Below are 17,227 nucleotides of genomic sequence, written 5' to 3' on the forward strand. Positions count from 1 at the left end.
ACATTGTTGAAAATCATAACCCTTCACTCTGCATTTGATTTGCATGCTTCAGTGATTTTGTGCGTGGTAAGCGTTCTTGATAGTCTCCAACATAAGGATTCACTTTTACTCAATTCACTTGCTTCTCAGGTGCTAAATTTATGTTCATCCGGGAAACATAGCAGTTGACAGATGTAAGGTGAGAATAGTAGAACTGATCTAAAAATCCGGGTCCCAGTTTATTACGTCATCAATTCGTGGATAATCTGTCTCTTCTGTGAAGCTTTCACAATAAAAATTTCTAGTATCAACTGAGGATTCGACCTGAATAACAAAACACATATGAATTCGGTTAATATATAGTTAGAAAACAATCAACGAAGGAACAAACGAACAAAAATAATAAAAAATCAAATATTGAGATTGATAGACACAAAATATAAAACAATGGCAAAGGCCAAAATACGATTTACTCAATTTGCGATGATATTAATTTACGTGATCTCCACAAACCTGTCCATGCATGCAGATATTGTCTTTTAGTGTAAATAGATGTCAGAGCAATATAACTCTGACAAATGACATGAAAGAAATGCCCTGTATTAAATCATCTTATGGGAGATAGGAACGAAAATATCACTAAGCCGTTCAGTTTTGCTGGTACCAACAAATGTGTTTGTTTCTTTGTTTGTTTTTAGAAACTGTAGTGTTAGCCGTGCTTAAATATGGATATGCATAGGATGGCAATTAGGGTCAAATTGCCTCTTTCAATGGGTTGGTGCCACCCGGGGTTCTTAAATCAGTTGTATGAAGCAACCACGTAATCCAATAAAGTTGGTATCTCAAGATTAACAACCAATTCACAGTAATTAATTATCTTTCAGTTTGTTTATTTCTGCATGTTGTTGTTTTGTGGCTTTGTTTGTTTGTTTGTTGGTTTGGGGTGGATATGGGCATGGTTCAGAAAACAAAATGGAATGGAGAGAGAGAGAGAGAGAGAGAGAGAGAGAGAGAGAGAGAGAGATTATAACCTTTGGAATAAAAGGTGGTTCCATTATTCTGCCTCGTAAGTCCTCCCAGTGAAATTCGTTAAACCATCCAAGCTTTGGTATTTCCTGCGCGGTTGGACGTTTGACAGGATTATTTCTTGGAAAAAAGGAAAGGAATGAAGGTAATGCTTGAATGAAATTAATCATTATATCATTTATGCAGAAAGTGCATGTGTATTATATGCATGCCTCTTTTGTTTTTAAATGTTTAAATGTTTAGTTATGAGTTTGGTTCATGGGCAATACTTGTTATAAATATTAACATTCAATTATGCACCGTGATACAACAGACAAAAGCATTATATTCTTTCCATTCTTCGCAACTTACTTCAAATGGCAGACGCCCCTGTAAGGCTTAAGGAACAGTCCATTTTCTTAATATTTTGTATGAGAGAGATCTGCAACATTGTAAATATCGATATCTTTTGTTTTTGTTAATGTCAATAACGGAAGGTGCTATCCATTGAATCTGCAAGAGAATGCTTGATGATACTATTCTGATCAAGCACGAGTGAATATTCTACCGTTATCAGATTTGTGCCTATCTATCGATAAAGACAGACAGACAGTCAGGGACAGGGAGAAATTCATGCTAACTTTCAAATCTGTATATATAGAGAGAGACAGATTAAATAACAACTGTAAAAGGAATAGGAAGATGATAATGAAATAGCTTCAAAATTCTTATTCACTTTGTCGTTGTACGGATACGTTTGGTTACAGATGTTCAACCTACTCGTTATTTACGGCAAAAACAAGTGGGAAACATTAGGTTTTTCTCTACGCATTTGAAGAACATCGATGGTGAATTTTACAGTTCCATACAAATTTAAAGTCTAGCGCTTTATATACTGTGATGTGGTCAACCATGTCTTCCCCTTTTTCAAATTGTCTAAAAACAAATAGATATAGTTTCTTTTATACAAACACTGAAACCCGTGCGGCAGAGGTGTATATCAACTTAAGTGAGATAAGAGAATCCTTAGCTGGTGCACCGTTCTCATTTACACGGACTTAACTAGTCTTTAATTTATTTTCTTTGTATGATATATTGTGTTTAACCAGAATCCAGCGATAAGCTCTGAATCTGTGCTTTGGAAATGTGTTAATTTAAAATCGAGTAGGTTTTGGTTTTGTGTGTTTGGATGTTAGAAATTTGTTGTCTTCGTTATGTTCTCTGTGCCTATATTAATCAGACTATAGCCATCGTTCAACTGCTTTGAAATAGCATTTCTGGTATATAGTTAGTACGTTGAAATCAAAGACAAAATTACCTTCTTCTTTGTATAGTTTCCATATACAATCTACAGCGTTCCTATGTCACTTCGGTGGACAATAGCATCGATCCCTTTCAGATATGTGTAGTTTCCGTAAGAGACCTTTAGAAATGTTTCTAATATTATTTGCAAAGACATCAGCATCTCTCCTTCTTACCTGCATAATGTCCGTATGAAATCTTCAGCGATCTTTCTAATTTCGGTTGGGAAGACAACATCATTGATCCCCTTTAAGATATTATTAAATATCTGCATGTCATTATCATCCTTGTCTGCAAATAATGAGCTGGAAGAAGAAATACAATTGTTGAAAGATAAACAACTTCATGTGCTGACTAGGTACTTACAAATAGGTACAGAAATGATAACCTAAACAGACAGAAAGCATAGCAAAATCAAGAACTCCTAAGGACCAAGTAATTTTCGACATTGACTTGAGATACAAGACACTAGATAGATGTTGAAATGTTTTAACCAATACTTATGTCTCCGTCACGTGTCTTCTTCTTCTCTGAGTTATGTCACATAATGGAAATAAATTAGCACATGCTAGAAAAAGAGACTGTAAATATTTCACAATTGTATTTGTGAAGGCTGATGTGATTTTGCATGATGTCACAGGTTAAATATGCATTTACCATTTGCTGCATCCGGTAACTGAAAATGATTACTGACAGATGCATCCGTCAAATGACTAGGTAGAATGTAAAGTAGTACATGCGATCATCAGTCGCAATAACTCAACTACCATCTTTTGTCCGAGGTAATTTTACTGCAGTGGTCTCTGTTGAAGTACTAAAAATGCATCAGATAAAGACGCATATACATTCTCACATTACATATTAATTAATACTATTGCATGACTGTATTATTTATCATCCATGGGGTATAAGTTTAATCACATCCTTTGTATTTTTTTATATAAATAATTTATATAATGTATGAATTAAAGTTTAAGATTTTTCTTAAGGTTAATACAAAGTCGGTATAAATTAACGTTTGATCTAAATAGTTTTTTTAATTTTATTACATTCGTTACTTGTACAAGAAAGACGTAGGTAGACAACTAGATTCTCTTTTTATATTCTAAGCATATTATATTATTTATAGGAAGAGGCGTAACATAATCATTATTTCATGATCGCGGCATCTGTAACTATTTTGACATATGCGCTATTCCGAATTCAGCTGTATATAAACACCACAGGCTCGTGGACTGTTTACATGGATGTATTGCAGGCACAGGCGAGTTTTGGTGCACATCAAACCGTTTATAACTCCCATACACAGTGTTTATCAATTCTTACCGGCCAGAAAGCATAGCAAAAACAAGAACTCCCAAGGACCAAATATCTGCCGCTGTATTGTGTCCCTTTTTTAAAATGATCTCAGGGGCTATATAATCTGGCGTTCCACATATCGTCTGGGTCTTTCTTCCTGGTCCCACCTTCTTGGCCATTCCAAAGTCAATCTATTGAGAAACAGTAACGCATAAAATGGTATGTGTTATATGTAGCTGAAAAGCAGAGTGTATTCGGAAAGTACTTAGTAACCGTAACTTGACAATTATCCACCATAAGTAATGAAAGGTGAAATGTTTACCTAACAAACCCATGAGTGAGGATGAGGATGAACTATCACTGAATCACCGAATGCGATTTATATCAATCTAACATGTGTTGCAAATTATTTCTCTAAAAGTTTTACAAAACCCTTCTTTATTTGTGTATAACACTGTGCACTTAAAATAGGGCTATGAAACAAAAAGTTGTCTATCTATGGAAGAAAAGGACAAACAATATTAGATAATGTCTTCTCACCACATAAAGAAATAATATTTATTATCAAAATAAAATGAATGAAAAACCATTAATAAGAGCGCGATGTATAAGATTCAGTTTTAACGTGTCATACAGACACGAAAGGCTAATTGAGCAAGGTCACAAGTTCATCAATGATAGAGTATGCCTGCCACTGACATATCTAAAATGCAAAAACAAAGTTTGGTCAGAGAATGTTATTAATGGAGAGTTGAAAGGCAATTATTCACATCATTATGGAATGAAACCATTTACGAGTATTGACTAAAGGTATGTTGTATGGTTCATTCATTTTTCTACATACTTGATGAAACCCAGTACATTCATTATAAGGCTAGATGTACCAAAGCCAATTTTCTAAAATTGGTTTTCACGCACATCAGATTCACTTGTAAAGATTACAGTTCAAAATGTATGGTGCAAATTGGAGGTATATATATATATATATATATATATATATATATATATATATATATATATATATATATATATATATATATATATATATTATTTTTACACTTCCTCTGTAGCCCAAGAGCTTGTATTTGAGAGCAAAATATATAGGTATTCTGATGTCACTTGTTTAGGCTCGAATAAACAGTAACAGAAGAAAGAGTGAAAACAACAAGCTTAGAAAAATACAATAATTTATTTCCCTGGAAAAATTCTGTAAAAATGAAAACAAATATGAACTTACAGTTTTGAAGAATCAAATCCAAAAATAATCCGAGAATTATCAAAGAATAAAATTTTTGAAGTGATAATAACAAAATGTTCTACTGCTTTCACGTTCGAATCCCGACGAAGAATACAAGATGGAAGGCAATGAGGTATGCTACAATCTGTAGTCATGAAATCTACAGTTACTTATAGAAATAAAATTTATCACACCGGTCATGGAAATAAACATTAAATTTGTAAGCAATGTCTTTTCAAAACTTCTGTGTGAATACTCCTCAAAATATTTCCAGAGAAAAAATAATTAATTCTTTTGAAATCTAACTGATCTGAAGAAAATTATTAGTCAAAATCTGGGTACAACAAAATAACTTAGCATCAGTGTAAAAAGCCCAAAACAGAAATCTCTCTCTACGCAATTTTATTAAAACTAACGGATGCACAGTAATGGAAAAACCGGACTTGCTATACACAGGGCCAAGTGACCGTGTTTACATCTTTAAGAAATCACGTACACATAATATGGCCTTGATTATACCAATGGTTTTACTCTTAGAATAAAATAAAATAAAATTGTTTACATCTTGAATCATGACCTTGACAAAAGCCAATCATTTTAAAATAAAAGCAGAACTTATTTACGTGTTTGCTACTAATTTTTAATCAAGGTCAGGTTCTAGGTCAAAACCAGGTGTTTACGAAAGAATGATTCAGATCAACTGATTTTCTGGAAAAATAGTATCTCCAGTGAATAAATTTACATTATAATAGCATATAATAGAATGCAAAATTTAAAACTGACAAACAATTAAATTAAAATAAATATGAATTAAATCAGATATATGTAACAGTATACATACCCATTTTTGCACATGCTCTGGAGTCCAAAAAGTACGTATTTGAGAGCACAAATATAAAAATATATAAAGTCAGTTTTTGCATACGCTCTGGTGTCCAGGATTATTCATTTGACAGTACACTTGTATATATACAGGGCCAAGTGACCGTGTCATGCATATGCTCTGGAGCCAGGATTACATATTTGAGAGTATAAATGTGTAGGTATACATACCAGTTTTGCATATCCTTTGGAGTCCAGGAGTACGTTTGCGAGCTGTAGATCTCTGTGGATGATTCCTTTTGAGTGTATGAAGCTGAGTGCCTCTACTATACAGGCTGTGTAAAATTTTGCTGCTGTATGGCTAAGGTTCTTTCTATAACAGAAATCAACAGATTTAGAAGCGTAAACGAACATAGCATTATACTTTGGTCAAAGTCGACATACATTGAGTTCTGTGAAGATTTATATTAAAGTTATCAGACCATTCTTGGGCATTCATCTCCTTCCAGAGAATATCAACAACTCACATCTCCAACAGAAATATTTTTTCATTCAGAAAAGACAAAACGTGAACTTTTTCTCAAAAGTCAAAGCAATAATTGCAATTCATCCATTCTACACGTGTGTACGGTTGTGAATTTTGTAAAATCTCTAGAGAGAACTTGAGGTGTTTCGGTTTTCGCTTCCAATTTAGGTAGATTACATTTTTGTCTCCCGCGAAGCTCTGCCACCCGAGGAGACAAATAATGTAAACGTTGACTTTGATTTTCTTATCTCGATGGAAAAACGCCATTTTTTAAATTTTCTCTCCAATATGTTTTTTTCTATTAAAAAAAATAATCTTCTGGAATATAGTTTAGTAGATCCAACAAACACGATATTCATCAAATATTGTAACTACCTCACCGTTTCTACTTTTGACAGGGTATAAAGAAAGGAAAATCTAAATAACTATATAACCAAAATAATTCAGCATCTGCAACTGTTATAAAAGCAATTTTACAGTTGTGATTTTTACGTGTTTTGTGTATTGAACTGATAACACGGATAGTCACTTGATATTAGTTCAAAATATGTATAACTAATACGTATGTGTTAATTAAGGCAGTGACGTAGGAGATCGAGTCATAGCACCCAAACTGGACTAGTGAGATAATACGAGGAATAAAAGTACATAACATTGTCACATTTGGTCAATGAGTGTTATATCTAAATAACAACACATTTATTAATTTTGTTTATAAGGATAACTTTTAAGCTTGGAAAAAGTATTTGTTACAGCTGATGTGAGTAATGCGTGTAAATCACTTAGACAACCGGATCGAGATTATATTTGACAGAAAATTTAGTTTCCTGTCCTTAATTAATCCCCGTGATCGTGTTGTAAGGTTAGAAGAAAACCCGTCAATAATGAATTTATAAAATGATACAAGCGTATAATACAAACACGGCCAGTACTGCTAATAGTGTCCTAAACTTCAGGGATAAAGACCATTTTGTATCTCATTTAAATAAGGGGTCACTTGAAATTACCTGAATGTAACACGTAGCCAATGTTTGTTTCCACAGGAAACTTATGGTAATAACAGTATACAAGGAAGAAATCATAGCTGTAAAATAACACGATTTACAAAATTAGCGCCGCTATCCATATCAAGTTAACATGCACAAGTTGAGTAAATGCAGTAAACTTGATCTCCGATTCTTTAGATAATTTTTATGATGACATAAATGTTTACGTTTGTATCATTAAATTATTATGCACCTATAAGAGAAAGATGCCGTCTACAGTGCCACGTATGAAAATGTTAGTTGATGTTTCTTCTTCATTTAAATTTGGATTTTAACTCCATCCTTTAAGTGTTAGCTTTCGTGAAAAGCAAACAAACAATTACGATAATAAAAACTACATCAGCAGTGTATAAAATTGTTTAACTTACTCTTCATTTAACAACGTGAACAGCTCGCCTCCAAGACAAGGCTCCATTAACAGATACAGATGTTCATCATCCTTAAACGTTTTATGCAACCTGGAAAATAAAAACAAAATTGTAAAAGAACAATAGCTCCATTTCTGTTGCTTGAACATGCCTACCTTATAACTATAATCTATGAAGTACTATAACTGTATGAACGTGTTCAGCTGAAGATGCCTTCATTATAAATATTTTAAATGGATACAATAGCTACTGAATTTTCGTCAGGTCTAAATGTCGATAAGATTTTTAAATGTTTTCATGACGCTTTTGTCATTTGTTTGAGTTTAATTATTCGTTTGCAACTTCCACATGGGAATTGATATCTCATTAAAAGGAATGCATTTAATTATATCATATCATACCCGACTTGTTTGTAACGTTTTTATAGAAAAAGGATTGCATGTCTTAATATAGCATGATTGCTTAATTGTTATTGTCTCCAATGATATAGAATTTATGCACATGACAAGACCAATTTGTGTTGGGCAAAGGCGAATCTCGGTGGACAAGTAATTTTGCGACATGATCTCGTTGCAATATGCAAACGTGATACGCGTGTTTTTGTACTTTGTCTTCATTTCATTTAATTCAATATTTTCGCAATCATAATAGTTAATGAAATCAAATGTTTCTCACCTTATACAAATTTACTGTTTCCTAATGAACAAATCCTATCTAAAATCCCTATTTAATAGACTGAAACTCCCTAAAGCAAATTGACTCGAAATAAGCATAACAACTAAATATTTACCGTCTTTCAATACAAGCTTATACCCAAACAGTTCAATCCAATACAACTATAGACCCAAACAGTTCAAACCAAACAAAGTATAGTCCCAAAGAGTTTAAATCAATACAAGAATATACCCAAAGATATTAAACCAATACAAGTATAGACCCAGTTAGTTCAAACCAATACAAGTATACACCCAAGCAGTTCATACCAAACAAAGTATAGACCCAAACAGTTAAAAACAACTATTCCAAATCTGAGATTGATCAAGTCTACATCACGTGGTCATTGCATTAAATATGCTCAGAAGATAAGGTGCGTCCCAGGTTTTATTTGTCTATGTGATATGAATTTTGCTTCATCGTGCTAACAAGGATTTTGTCAAAAAGAAAGTTCAAAATGATGAATAAGCAGTATTAATATCCTTTCCGAGTGTATATAAATAAGCTTTCTCTTGCAATTGTATTTCTTTCGTTCTTTATTTTGGTAATCGTCCTAAAGAGAGCATAATAAAAAAATGACAGTTTGACAAACAAAACGACATCAACATCTCCTATTAACGACAGCTACAAGCAGTGGGAGCATGGACAATAAAAATCATAATCTTACCTTACAATGAAATCTGATCTCAATTCCGCCATAATGTTCTTTTCATTCAGAACCTGTGTTTGTTGGCCAATTGCAACGATGTGCTGCTTGTTGAGGATCTTTAGAGCATACGTATCTTTGCTGTTATTGTTTTCCTGTACCTGAAAATTATTCACACACGTAATATGTACTATTTCAAGGTATTGTCTTTCCTCAAGACGTGCATTTATGTTCTACGATTTAAGGCATTGTCTTTTCTGAAGACATTTGTTTGTGTTGTACAATTAAAGGTATTGTCTTCACTCAACGCTTGTACTTGTGTAGTACTTAGTCGCAATGTTATGTTAACCTACTACAACCAAAGTCACTTACAATCAATGCACATTATCCATCAGCCGATTCTCGCCGTTGACTTTCAAGATTCTCTCTAGGATCAAATGATAATCGTTGAGTATTTATCGAAGTGTAACTTGTACCTAATCAATCGCCAAAAAATTAAAGTTTGAGTGATTTGTGTTAGCTTTGTGAGAGATTAATAAAATATGCGCGTTAATCCAACCAAAACATAATCATTTAATCCTTTTAATTCCAAGTTTCATCCTTTTGACGTCAAACATGGCGGATTCCATTAAAACAGAGTCTGCATTAATGTAGTACGTATTATTCTTTTTTAGGCAGATTAATATCAACGTCTTTGCTAACCATGAGTCACCATCATAATTTAATACGCAAACATGCTTTATGTTTTTTCTTTCATTCTTATTCCTTTCTTCGCAGTTCGACCGCATCCATTTTCAGTGAGATCCAGCGCTTTTGCTTCGTGCAACCATTATCCTAATAACAACTACATTAAAAACAAAATGTCGAAAGAAAATCTAGTAGTTTATGAAGGTACGCACACCCTGAAAAAAATGCCATATTCTTTATTAGCAAAACCGGGTTAGCGTTTCAGTGGATAAATGACGTGCAATTACAAATGTTTGTTGAACCACTAATTGGAGGTTTAATTTCATATTGCCAAATTTGATCTCGAGCTTTAAAAAAGCAGTTGATACAGTGAAAGCTTGATCGAAAAGCAATGGAAACCGATTGGGAACAGAATATGTGTCCCAGAATTAGTTTATATGATATGTGGATCTACCAACTTATGTTATTGTATATGGATTAAAAGTTTCCAACCGGGAAAAGAGTGAATGATAGACAGACGAACAATATTGATATATCCCACTTTTCTTCAAAGATACGAGATTTTAGTTGGATATTATATTTTACATCACAACAACGTATGTAGTTTATTTACTGACGATGCCACTGAGGTAAAGGGCTTTGCCCAAGGACAATACAATGTACCCGACCTGGCTCATCCTATGGTAGGATTCGAAGCAGTATTATTTTGGTCTTGAGCCTGTCACGCCAATGACCCACCGCGTCTCCTACATTCATTATTTGTTCCTGCGACATGTAGGATTATACATGGGGACAAAAAGAGGAGAAACACAAATTGGAGAATAAAGTACTTACCAATATTACCCTTCCAAAACCTCCAACACCCAGCGGTGTTACTATATGCAGGTCTTGTAGCTTCAAGTTTGCCATATCTGTTTCTGAACTAGAAGAACGAAACAGCAGAAGGTCATTAACGGAACAAATAAAAACATAAACAATGTCCATATCTCCGATAAATATATTACTTGATCATGTTGCATTAGGATAACTTTCTTTCCTACCTCAACATCACTCCTCCCGGAAAGACGTAAAATATCTTTCTGACTATGGGTTAATATAGACAACTGGAAGCAACTCTTAAAGGTTAATTCCCCGTTCCACCCGCCAGGCGCCCACCGTTATATCCGATTAAAACTAGGTTTCGCTTTAGCTGCCCTGTGCTAATCTGTCCTTCGAAAATACCAATTAATATTGATATATGTTATACCATAACTTATCTCACTCACATTTACAGCGGTGTAGTAAGTCCAAATGTTGTTTGATATGATGCATACAATATGTTTCTAAACTTCGAAACAGGGATAAATATTTTTAAAATTATCGTACTGATTCATTTTCCTCACATATGACTTCGAAAGGCAATTCACATTTTCACTGGTGGAATTTCCAGGTCGCTATCGTTACTGTTCACGCATTTCCTATAAGTATAGCTCTTTTTATATCGCGGTTATTATTAAATGCCAATTTGCACTCGCCTTTGATATGTAGTTCATGCAATGGAAATCTGCACAACCACATTGTGGCTTTCATATCGTCTGCACTTCTGCAATTCGTTCAACAAGGAAATCAGTTTAAAAGTGATTTGGATCTAAAATGGGGCCGTCTGGATGATATTTCAAAGTTTGGATGTTGTCGTCCATTAGGAAGTCCGTCAAGATGGCGTTCCCGTGGAGTATATGGATGCCCTGGGTTCGGAAGCATGGATGAGTGGTGAAGTAGTGTTAAACAGCTTTTGGCGACCCTTTGGAGGTATACTAATTTCTACCGATACTAGCAGAGTTGCGCACAGATTCCTATACGAATTTTGCTATAATAAAAAAAAACGATGGAAAATGGAGTGTTTTAACGACTGGTGCCACAAAATGGTGTCATGCCACTCTCTGCCTCCATTTATCAACCGGCCAACTTCTGTCTCTTTCTCTTTCAAAACAAGGAGTTATCCGCATCACCATAAAGGGATAACGGTCCATGACCTTGGACACGTTACGACATCATGGACGAGACTATATTAACTTCAACAAGAACATTTCCTACTTGCTTTCCGATTTTGATCTAACAGATAACACGTTCGCTAAAATTACTTCAAAAACTGAATCACTGATGGGTGTTGATATAGCTTAAATAATCCAAGTTCGAGTCCCTCTCGTCTACATTCATCAACCAGCTATATAAGACTTGCTTTCTGTCAACGCTTGCCTCAGTCGGTGAGCTATATATGCCCTCCCCGTCGACCCGAATAACATGCAATTCCGTCCGACGGATCATTGTATTCTAATGACAGAACCTAGTTTGATTGCAAACACATGTTGCCATAACTAGACAATCAACAAGTATCTTGTCGCCCCCCCCCCCCCCCCTCCTGGACCGTTGAGAGAGGTGAAACTCCACGAACCCTTGCGCGCTCTAAAATATTATCTAATGTATATGGGGGTACTCTAACGAAATGGACTTTTGAGAGAGTGACACGTGTAAGGTGAGGTTATTTGCATTTGAAACACGGACATTGGAGAGAATTTTAGCATACCTGGATGTACCTTGGCTGAAATTTCATTGGATATTGTTCTTATGGAGATGTACATGATCTAAGCAAACAAATGAGCAAAATAACTGTTCCCTTGTGCTCAAAAGAATTCAGCCTGAATTAGTCTATAATTCAACTAACTTCAGCAGTAATAAAATAGTGATAAACAATTTTTCCAGACTATATAGTATCAGTTCATGAATATGAATGGAATTAATTACCATATATATCAAACGAAAAATGTTATTGGCCTTTTTAACAATTTACCTTTGAAGTCCAGGAGTGAAAACGAGCAAGAGGAGATAGAAGTGTTTTATTTATTTTTATAAGAGCACATCTGAACTAAGGCCAAACTGAATACTCTATAACCCAAAATAAACCCATCTATCAAACAGAAATAATAAAGGGAACCAAAAGTTATTTTAACAATGCCTAATATATACAAGGTCATATTAAGTAGCCAGTATAAGCAAGGAGGAAAACCTGGGAATGTTTATTTCTTTCACGTTTAAACACTAATCAAGATACAAAACTGTAGAGCGCTACCATAGACATAAAGACAATTTTATCCAAGATTCCTGGATTCAGAGGTAGTAAAATTTTATCCAGTGTAATGTGATCAGTTACGTATTATAGGAGAAACATGACTTAATAAAAACAATTTGCTTTCTCAGACTTACAAGATAAACCTGGGTGTCAATGACTCCGTGGATGTATGACATGCTGCATGTAATACGCATAAAATGCCACATGCGAGGTATTGAAAAAAATATATATTAATGATATTAAAATATGTATCGTGTTGGAATCTTTTCACCCTGGAATCTCCTAAATATTTATCGTTGTATGATAATACATGTCACCTCTGTCTGCGTGAGTTCGAGTCTCAGGCTCGGCTAACGTTGGTACGTGAGAAAGCCTGCCAGAAGCTTCTCGTGGGTCGGTGGTTCTTCCCGGAGTTTTCCAGGGTTCTTCCTCCACCAATTGAACTGGCCGCAATGTATAGCCTATCTTGTGCTGAAAAATGGCGTTAAACCCCACAACAACAACAACAATAATCACACAATCGAAACCCAACAGATGAGATTACGTAACCATCCACAGGTGTCCCGGGAGAAGATATAATTTGTAGGATGATAAAGGTTGTTTCCGTGTCTAACAAGGAGTTACCTTCCCACAGTAGGAATTTGTATAACAACGCATTGCCAAAAACATATGAACTCTTTTTCCTGTTTAGTTGATAATAGTTATTCTTAATACCAATAACGAGTAGAACAACCCTGTATTGTTTTGCATTTTAGAACTCCACAATTATATCAGCAACTCGTTCTTTATAATAGATCAAATGCATAAAGCCCTCGTTCTGCCTTATATCATTAACTACCTAACATGGGGAGGCAATCCGCGGCTGATAAGGGAGATAATGTATTTAATTGGATGACATATAAAAGTTTGCATTGGCGATTCGTGAGTTATAAATATTGCTGCAGAAATGAAAAATTCCTAACTTACTCGGCATGATGGGAAGACGGTGGGTCTGCAGCGGCGATCGTACTCAGATCTATCGCCGAAAAGGCTGTTACGTCACCACATTTATCCTGAAATAACAATTGGAAAGAATAGAGTATGTGTGTATTTATTTGACGCAATGCGAAGAACGTGTCCGATTGTTGAAACTATAAGCTCTTTTAACAGTTTATATAGTGTTTACTGTTGGATATAAACAGGGGAAAATATCCTTTCTGTTTTCCAATTTTCAAGTTTAAAAAAAGCTGGTAATGTTCATTCGGTCGAAACATCATAAAAACTTCTCGACGTTTCGTCTAAGAAGTAAAAATTGTCTAGCTCATATGTTCAGTAGAACAAATGTGTATTACTCACAGTGGGTTGCGCTTTGAAAACTGCTAGGACCAGCAAAGATTTTATCCCGTAATGTCTTGAGCAAAGTACTTGACTCCAAGAGTAAGTTACCTCCTGGTGTGAAGTTTAGCACCAGCCAGTTAATAATCCATAGTTCTCTATGCAATCTTCTGTCATTCTGACAAGTTCTTCCTCCCCCACCCCGGTCGACCGACCCGTTCAAGTCCCAAATCATCACCCAGAGATTGTATTTCGCTTCCTATGACTTAAACTGTATGTTTTCATTGCCTGCTTGAAAATCTAACATTTGGTCAATATATCTTCAAATATTTCACTGCAAATGCATGTTTTTAAATATTTCATCTTTCACGATTTCCAAGGCCAAAGGGGTGGGGTTAAAATATGAAGTACATTTTACAAATGGTAATTGCATAAACAACTTAAGTATTAGGTTTTGTGAATTTCAACCACGTAATTTAAGCGTTCTGGACAGACTATGAGAGACAGACGCTATCACTATAGCCCCTTGCTAAAGCCTGGAATAAAACCTGTATTGGAAGTATATGACATAGAGACTGAGCTTGATGTAACTTACACAGTACAACTTTAATTACTCACCTAAAATATATTAATACGTTTTCATTGCACAAATCATGACCCAGTTAAAAAGATTTATATATGTGTAACTATTTGTATTAACATATTTCATGAAATATTTACAGTTACCAAACGATATTTTACAGAATCATTCTAGTTAGGAATTGTTTAACTCCAGTAGAATATGACATTGACCCATTGCAACTCGAACCGTTATGATAATTTAAATATACTGCTTGTGAGAGGGCCGATTTGCCTGTGCTAATCAATCAATCAATAAGGATATAACCGCCTATGAGAATAAATAAATAAATAAATAAATAAATACATAAATAAATAAAAATATGCAATTTTTGAAGAATTCTAACGACAAAGATGATAAAGCGCATTCTTTACTTTATGCTCTTGCCATATAAGCGACTAAATATTTAAAAACAGGCCCCAGTTGAAAAGAACTGCAATATGTGTTCATTTTGCAATACTCTCTCTCTCTCTCTCTCTCTCTCTCTCTCTTCGCGCGGGCAGACAGTACGATGTATTTTTTCATACTTACCACAACAGCACTTTCCAAATCTTCGCATCGCTTTCTTTTTCTGTTCTTCTTCCTTACAACACAGCACAGGTTATTTACTACCCACTTTTTTAAATTCGACATCCATCGGAATCTCATCGATTTCGTTTTCATGACTATATATATTTGCTTCTTTCAAATGATCAAGTGTAATCTAGACCTGAAAGCTTGCTAACTAACTTGGTTACTACCCTGCTTCTACGTGACGTCATTCATGGCGCGGGTATTGTTGACGTCATTCTGCGACAAGAAAACGTATACATTCATATGCTAGGATAATGTTTTCTATGGGTTTATTAAAATAGGTAAATCACGATTAAAAATTCAAACTTCTTGTATTTTCGTGTAGAAATAATAAAATAGTCAATATTTAATTTCTGCAATGACAAAATAAAGTCAGCATCGTGTAGGTAACTTCAGTTATATAGGAAACATTAATATCTATACACGTTGTTCACAACCTTTTCGATAATAAGGACCCTTCTTAACTTCAAACGAAATTTCGCGGACTTCTACATGCTAATAGTTGTACTTTTATGCTGACTTCGAATAACCACGCGGTTCCTCGGGGATCCACGGCCTACTGGTTGTGAATCATTGGTCTACACTTCTATACTGAATAAATATTAGTGCAATGGACCAAATGTCTGTGATTGCTTTTATGAATTCTACAAAGTTTCCATGATAATTTAATGGAAGGGACACGATATATTAATGCGTAGAAGTGAACGATTTTGTACTACATTTAGAAAGAAAGAAGACGGAAAACCCCACTTCATTTTACTTTTACACTGCATAAAAGTCCAGTACCAAGATTATGATTAGTTCATTTCAAAATAGTTTGTACTACAACAGTTTAAACTTATTTGACAAGCTGGTTTTTAAAATATTATCTAATCCACAGAATAGAAACACAAAACTTAACATACATCCTTAAATATGAACAAAGCGAGTAATATAGTAGTAGTAGTAGCAAGAGCAGTAGTAGTAGTAGATAGGGTTGTAGTAGTTATAATATACTAACAATAAAACTTATTCACTTATTGGTGGAAGAACCTGGTAGGTATTGGCATATTCACAAATAAATTATAATACTAAATTATTATATTGTTTTATTATTAAATATTTTGTAAAAACTGTTTCGCGGTTTTGTTAAATAATTGAATTTTGTTTAATGATAGTCCCATTTGCTTTACATGGTTCTGAGGTTTGGAATGGAAAACCATGATAATATTTTAACAAAGCTATGGAATGTACTATCTGCATTTTCTTCTCAGTTTATCGCTTTGTTTGATTTTTGTGAATTTGCATTGAATGTGGGAGTCGTTGTTTGGAGAATATTGTAACAGAGAAAGGGATTTCTTGACCGAGTGATGTCTAACCCTGGCGCGAGTTCCGCTCCCAGTCATAAGTTTCCCCCGATTCCAAAGATTTCCAAACAAATACTGTTATAAACTGGAAAGTCCAACGTGTCTATTCAATAAATAATTTTACTCTAATTAATACAAGACCACAAATCTCACAAATTCCCAATTGTCTGTCAATCTTACAACCGGATGGTTTCTCATCTTTAATTTTCCGTAACGGACCACCAGCAATTCACACCGTGAAGCTATACAAGTCAACCGCCTAATATAGGAAACTATTTTTACTACCTTAGGCCGGTCAAAATAATTTTTTTAGGACACATTACACCTTATAACTGCACACATATTTACCACCGTAACAACAATAAACGACACTTGCCGACAATGGAACAGTTCCTTCTCGTTTTTTCCATTGTATAATTTATCAGTCTCCAATCATAAATACTGTACCTGGAGTCACACAATCAATTTACACAACTAGATTTTAATAGGGACTACGGCGTGACATTAACAATCATGCGGCTCTGACCTGAATTCACCAAAAGCAAACCATGGCTCATGGAAACTCACTAACACTTCACTCCGTCACGTTTGCTCCTAGAAATTTATTAATTATTTCGGTCTGAGGTCTATTTTCCCAA

The 17,227-nt window shown here is 34.6% G+C and overlaps 1 protein-coding gene across 1 annotated transcript; it reads right to left on the reverse strand.

Moving 5' to 3' along the window:
- Window positions 1–221: 221 nt before the first annotated feature.
- LOC149789223 (cGMP-dependent protein kinase 1-like) lies at window positions 222–15,303 on the reverse strand. The gene is made up of 9 exons (XM_089973590.1): window positions 15,202–15,303; window positions 13,704–13,789; window positions 10,466–10,553; window positions 8,966–9,105; window positions 7,585–7,674; window positions 5,876–6,017; window positions 3,613–3,776; window positions 2,463–2,591; window positions 222–303 (listed from the first exon to the last, which is right to left on the reverse strand). Exons 1-9 carry the CDS (start codon window positions 15,301–15,303, stop codon window positions 222–224), a joined length of 1,023 nt encoding a protein of 340 aa, XP_089829716.1.
- Window positions 15,304–17,227: the final 1,924 nt, after the last annotated feature.

The sequence above is a fragment of the Sinohyriopsis cumingii genome, chromosome 11, assembly GCF_028554795.1.
Source record: "Sinohyriopsis cumingii isolate HCF-2022 chromosome 11, ASM2855479v2, whole genome shotgun sequence".
Lineage (NCBI taxonomy): Eukaryota > Metazoa > Mollusca > Bivalvia > Unionida > Unionidae > Sinohyriopsis > Sinohyriopsis cumingii.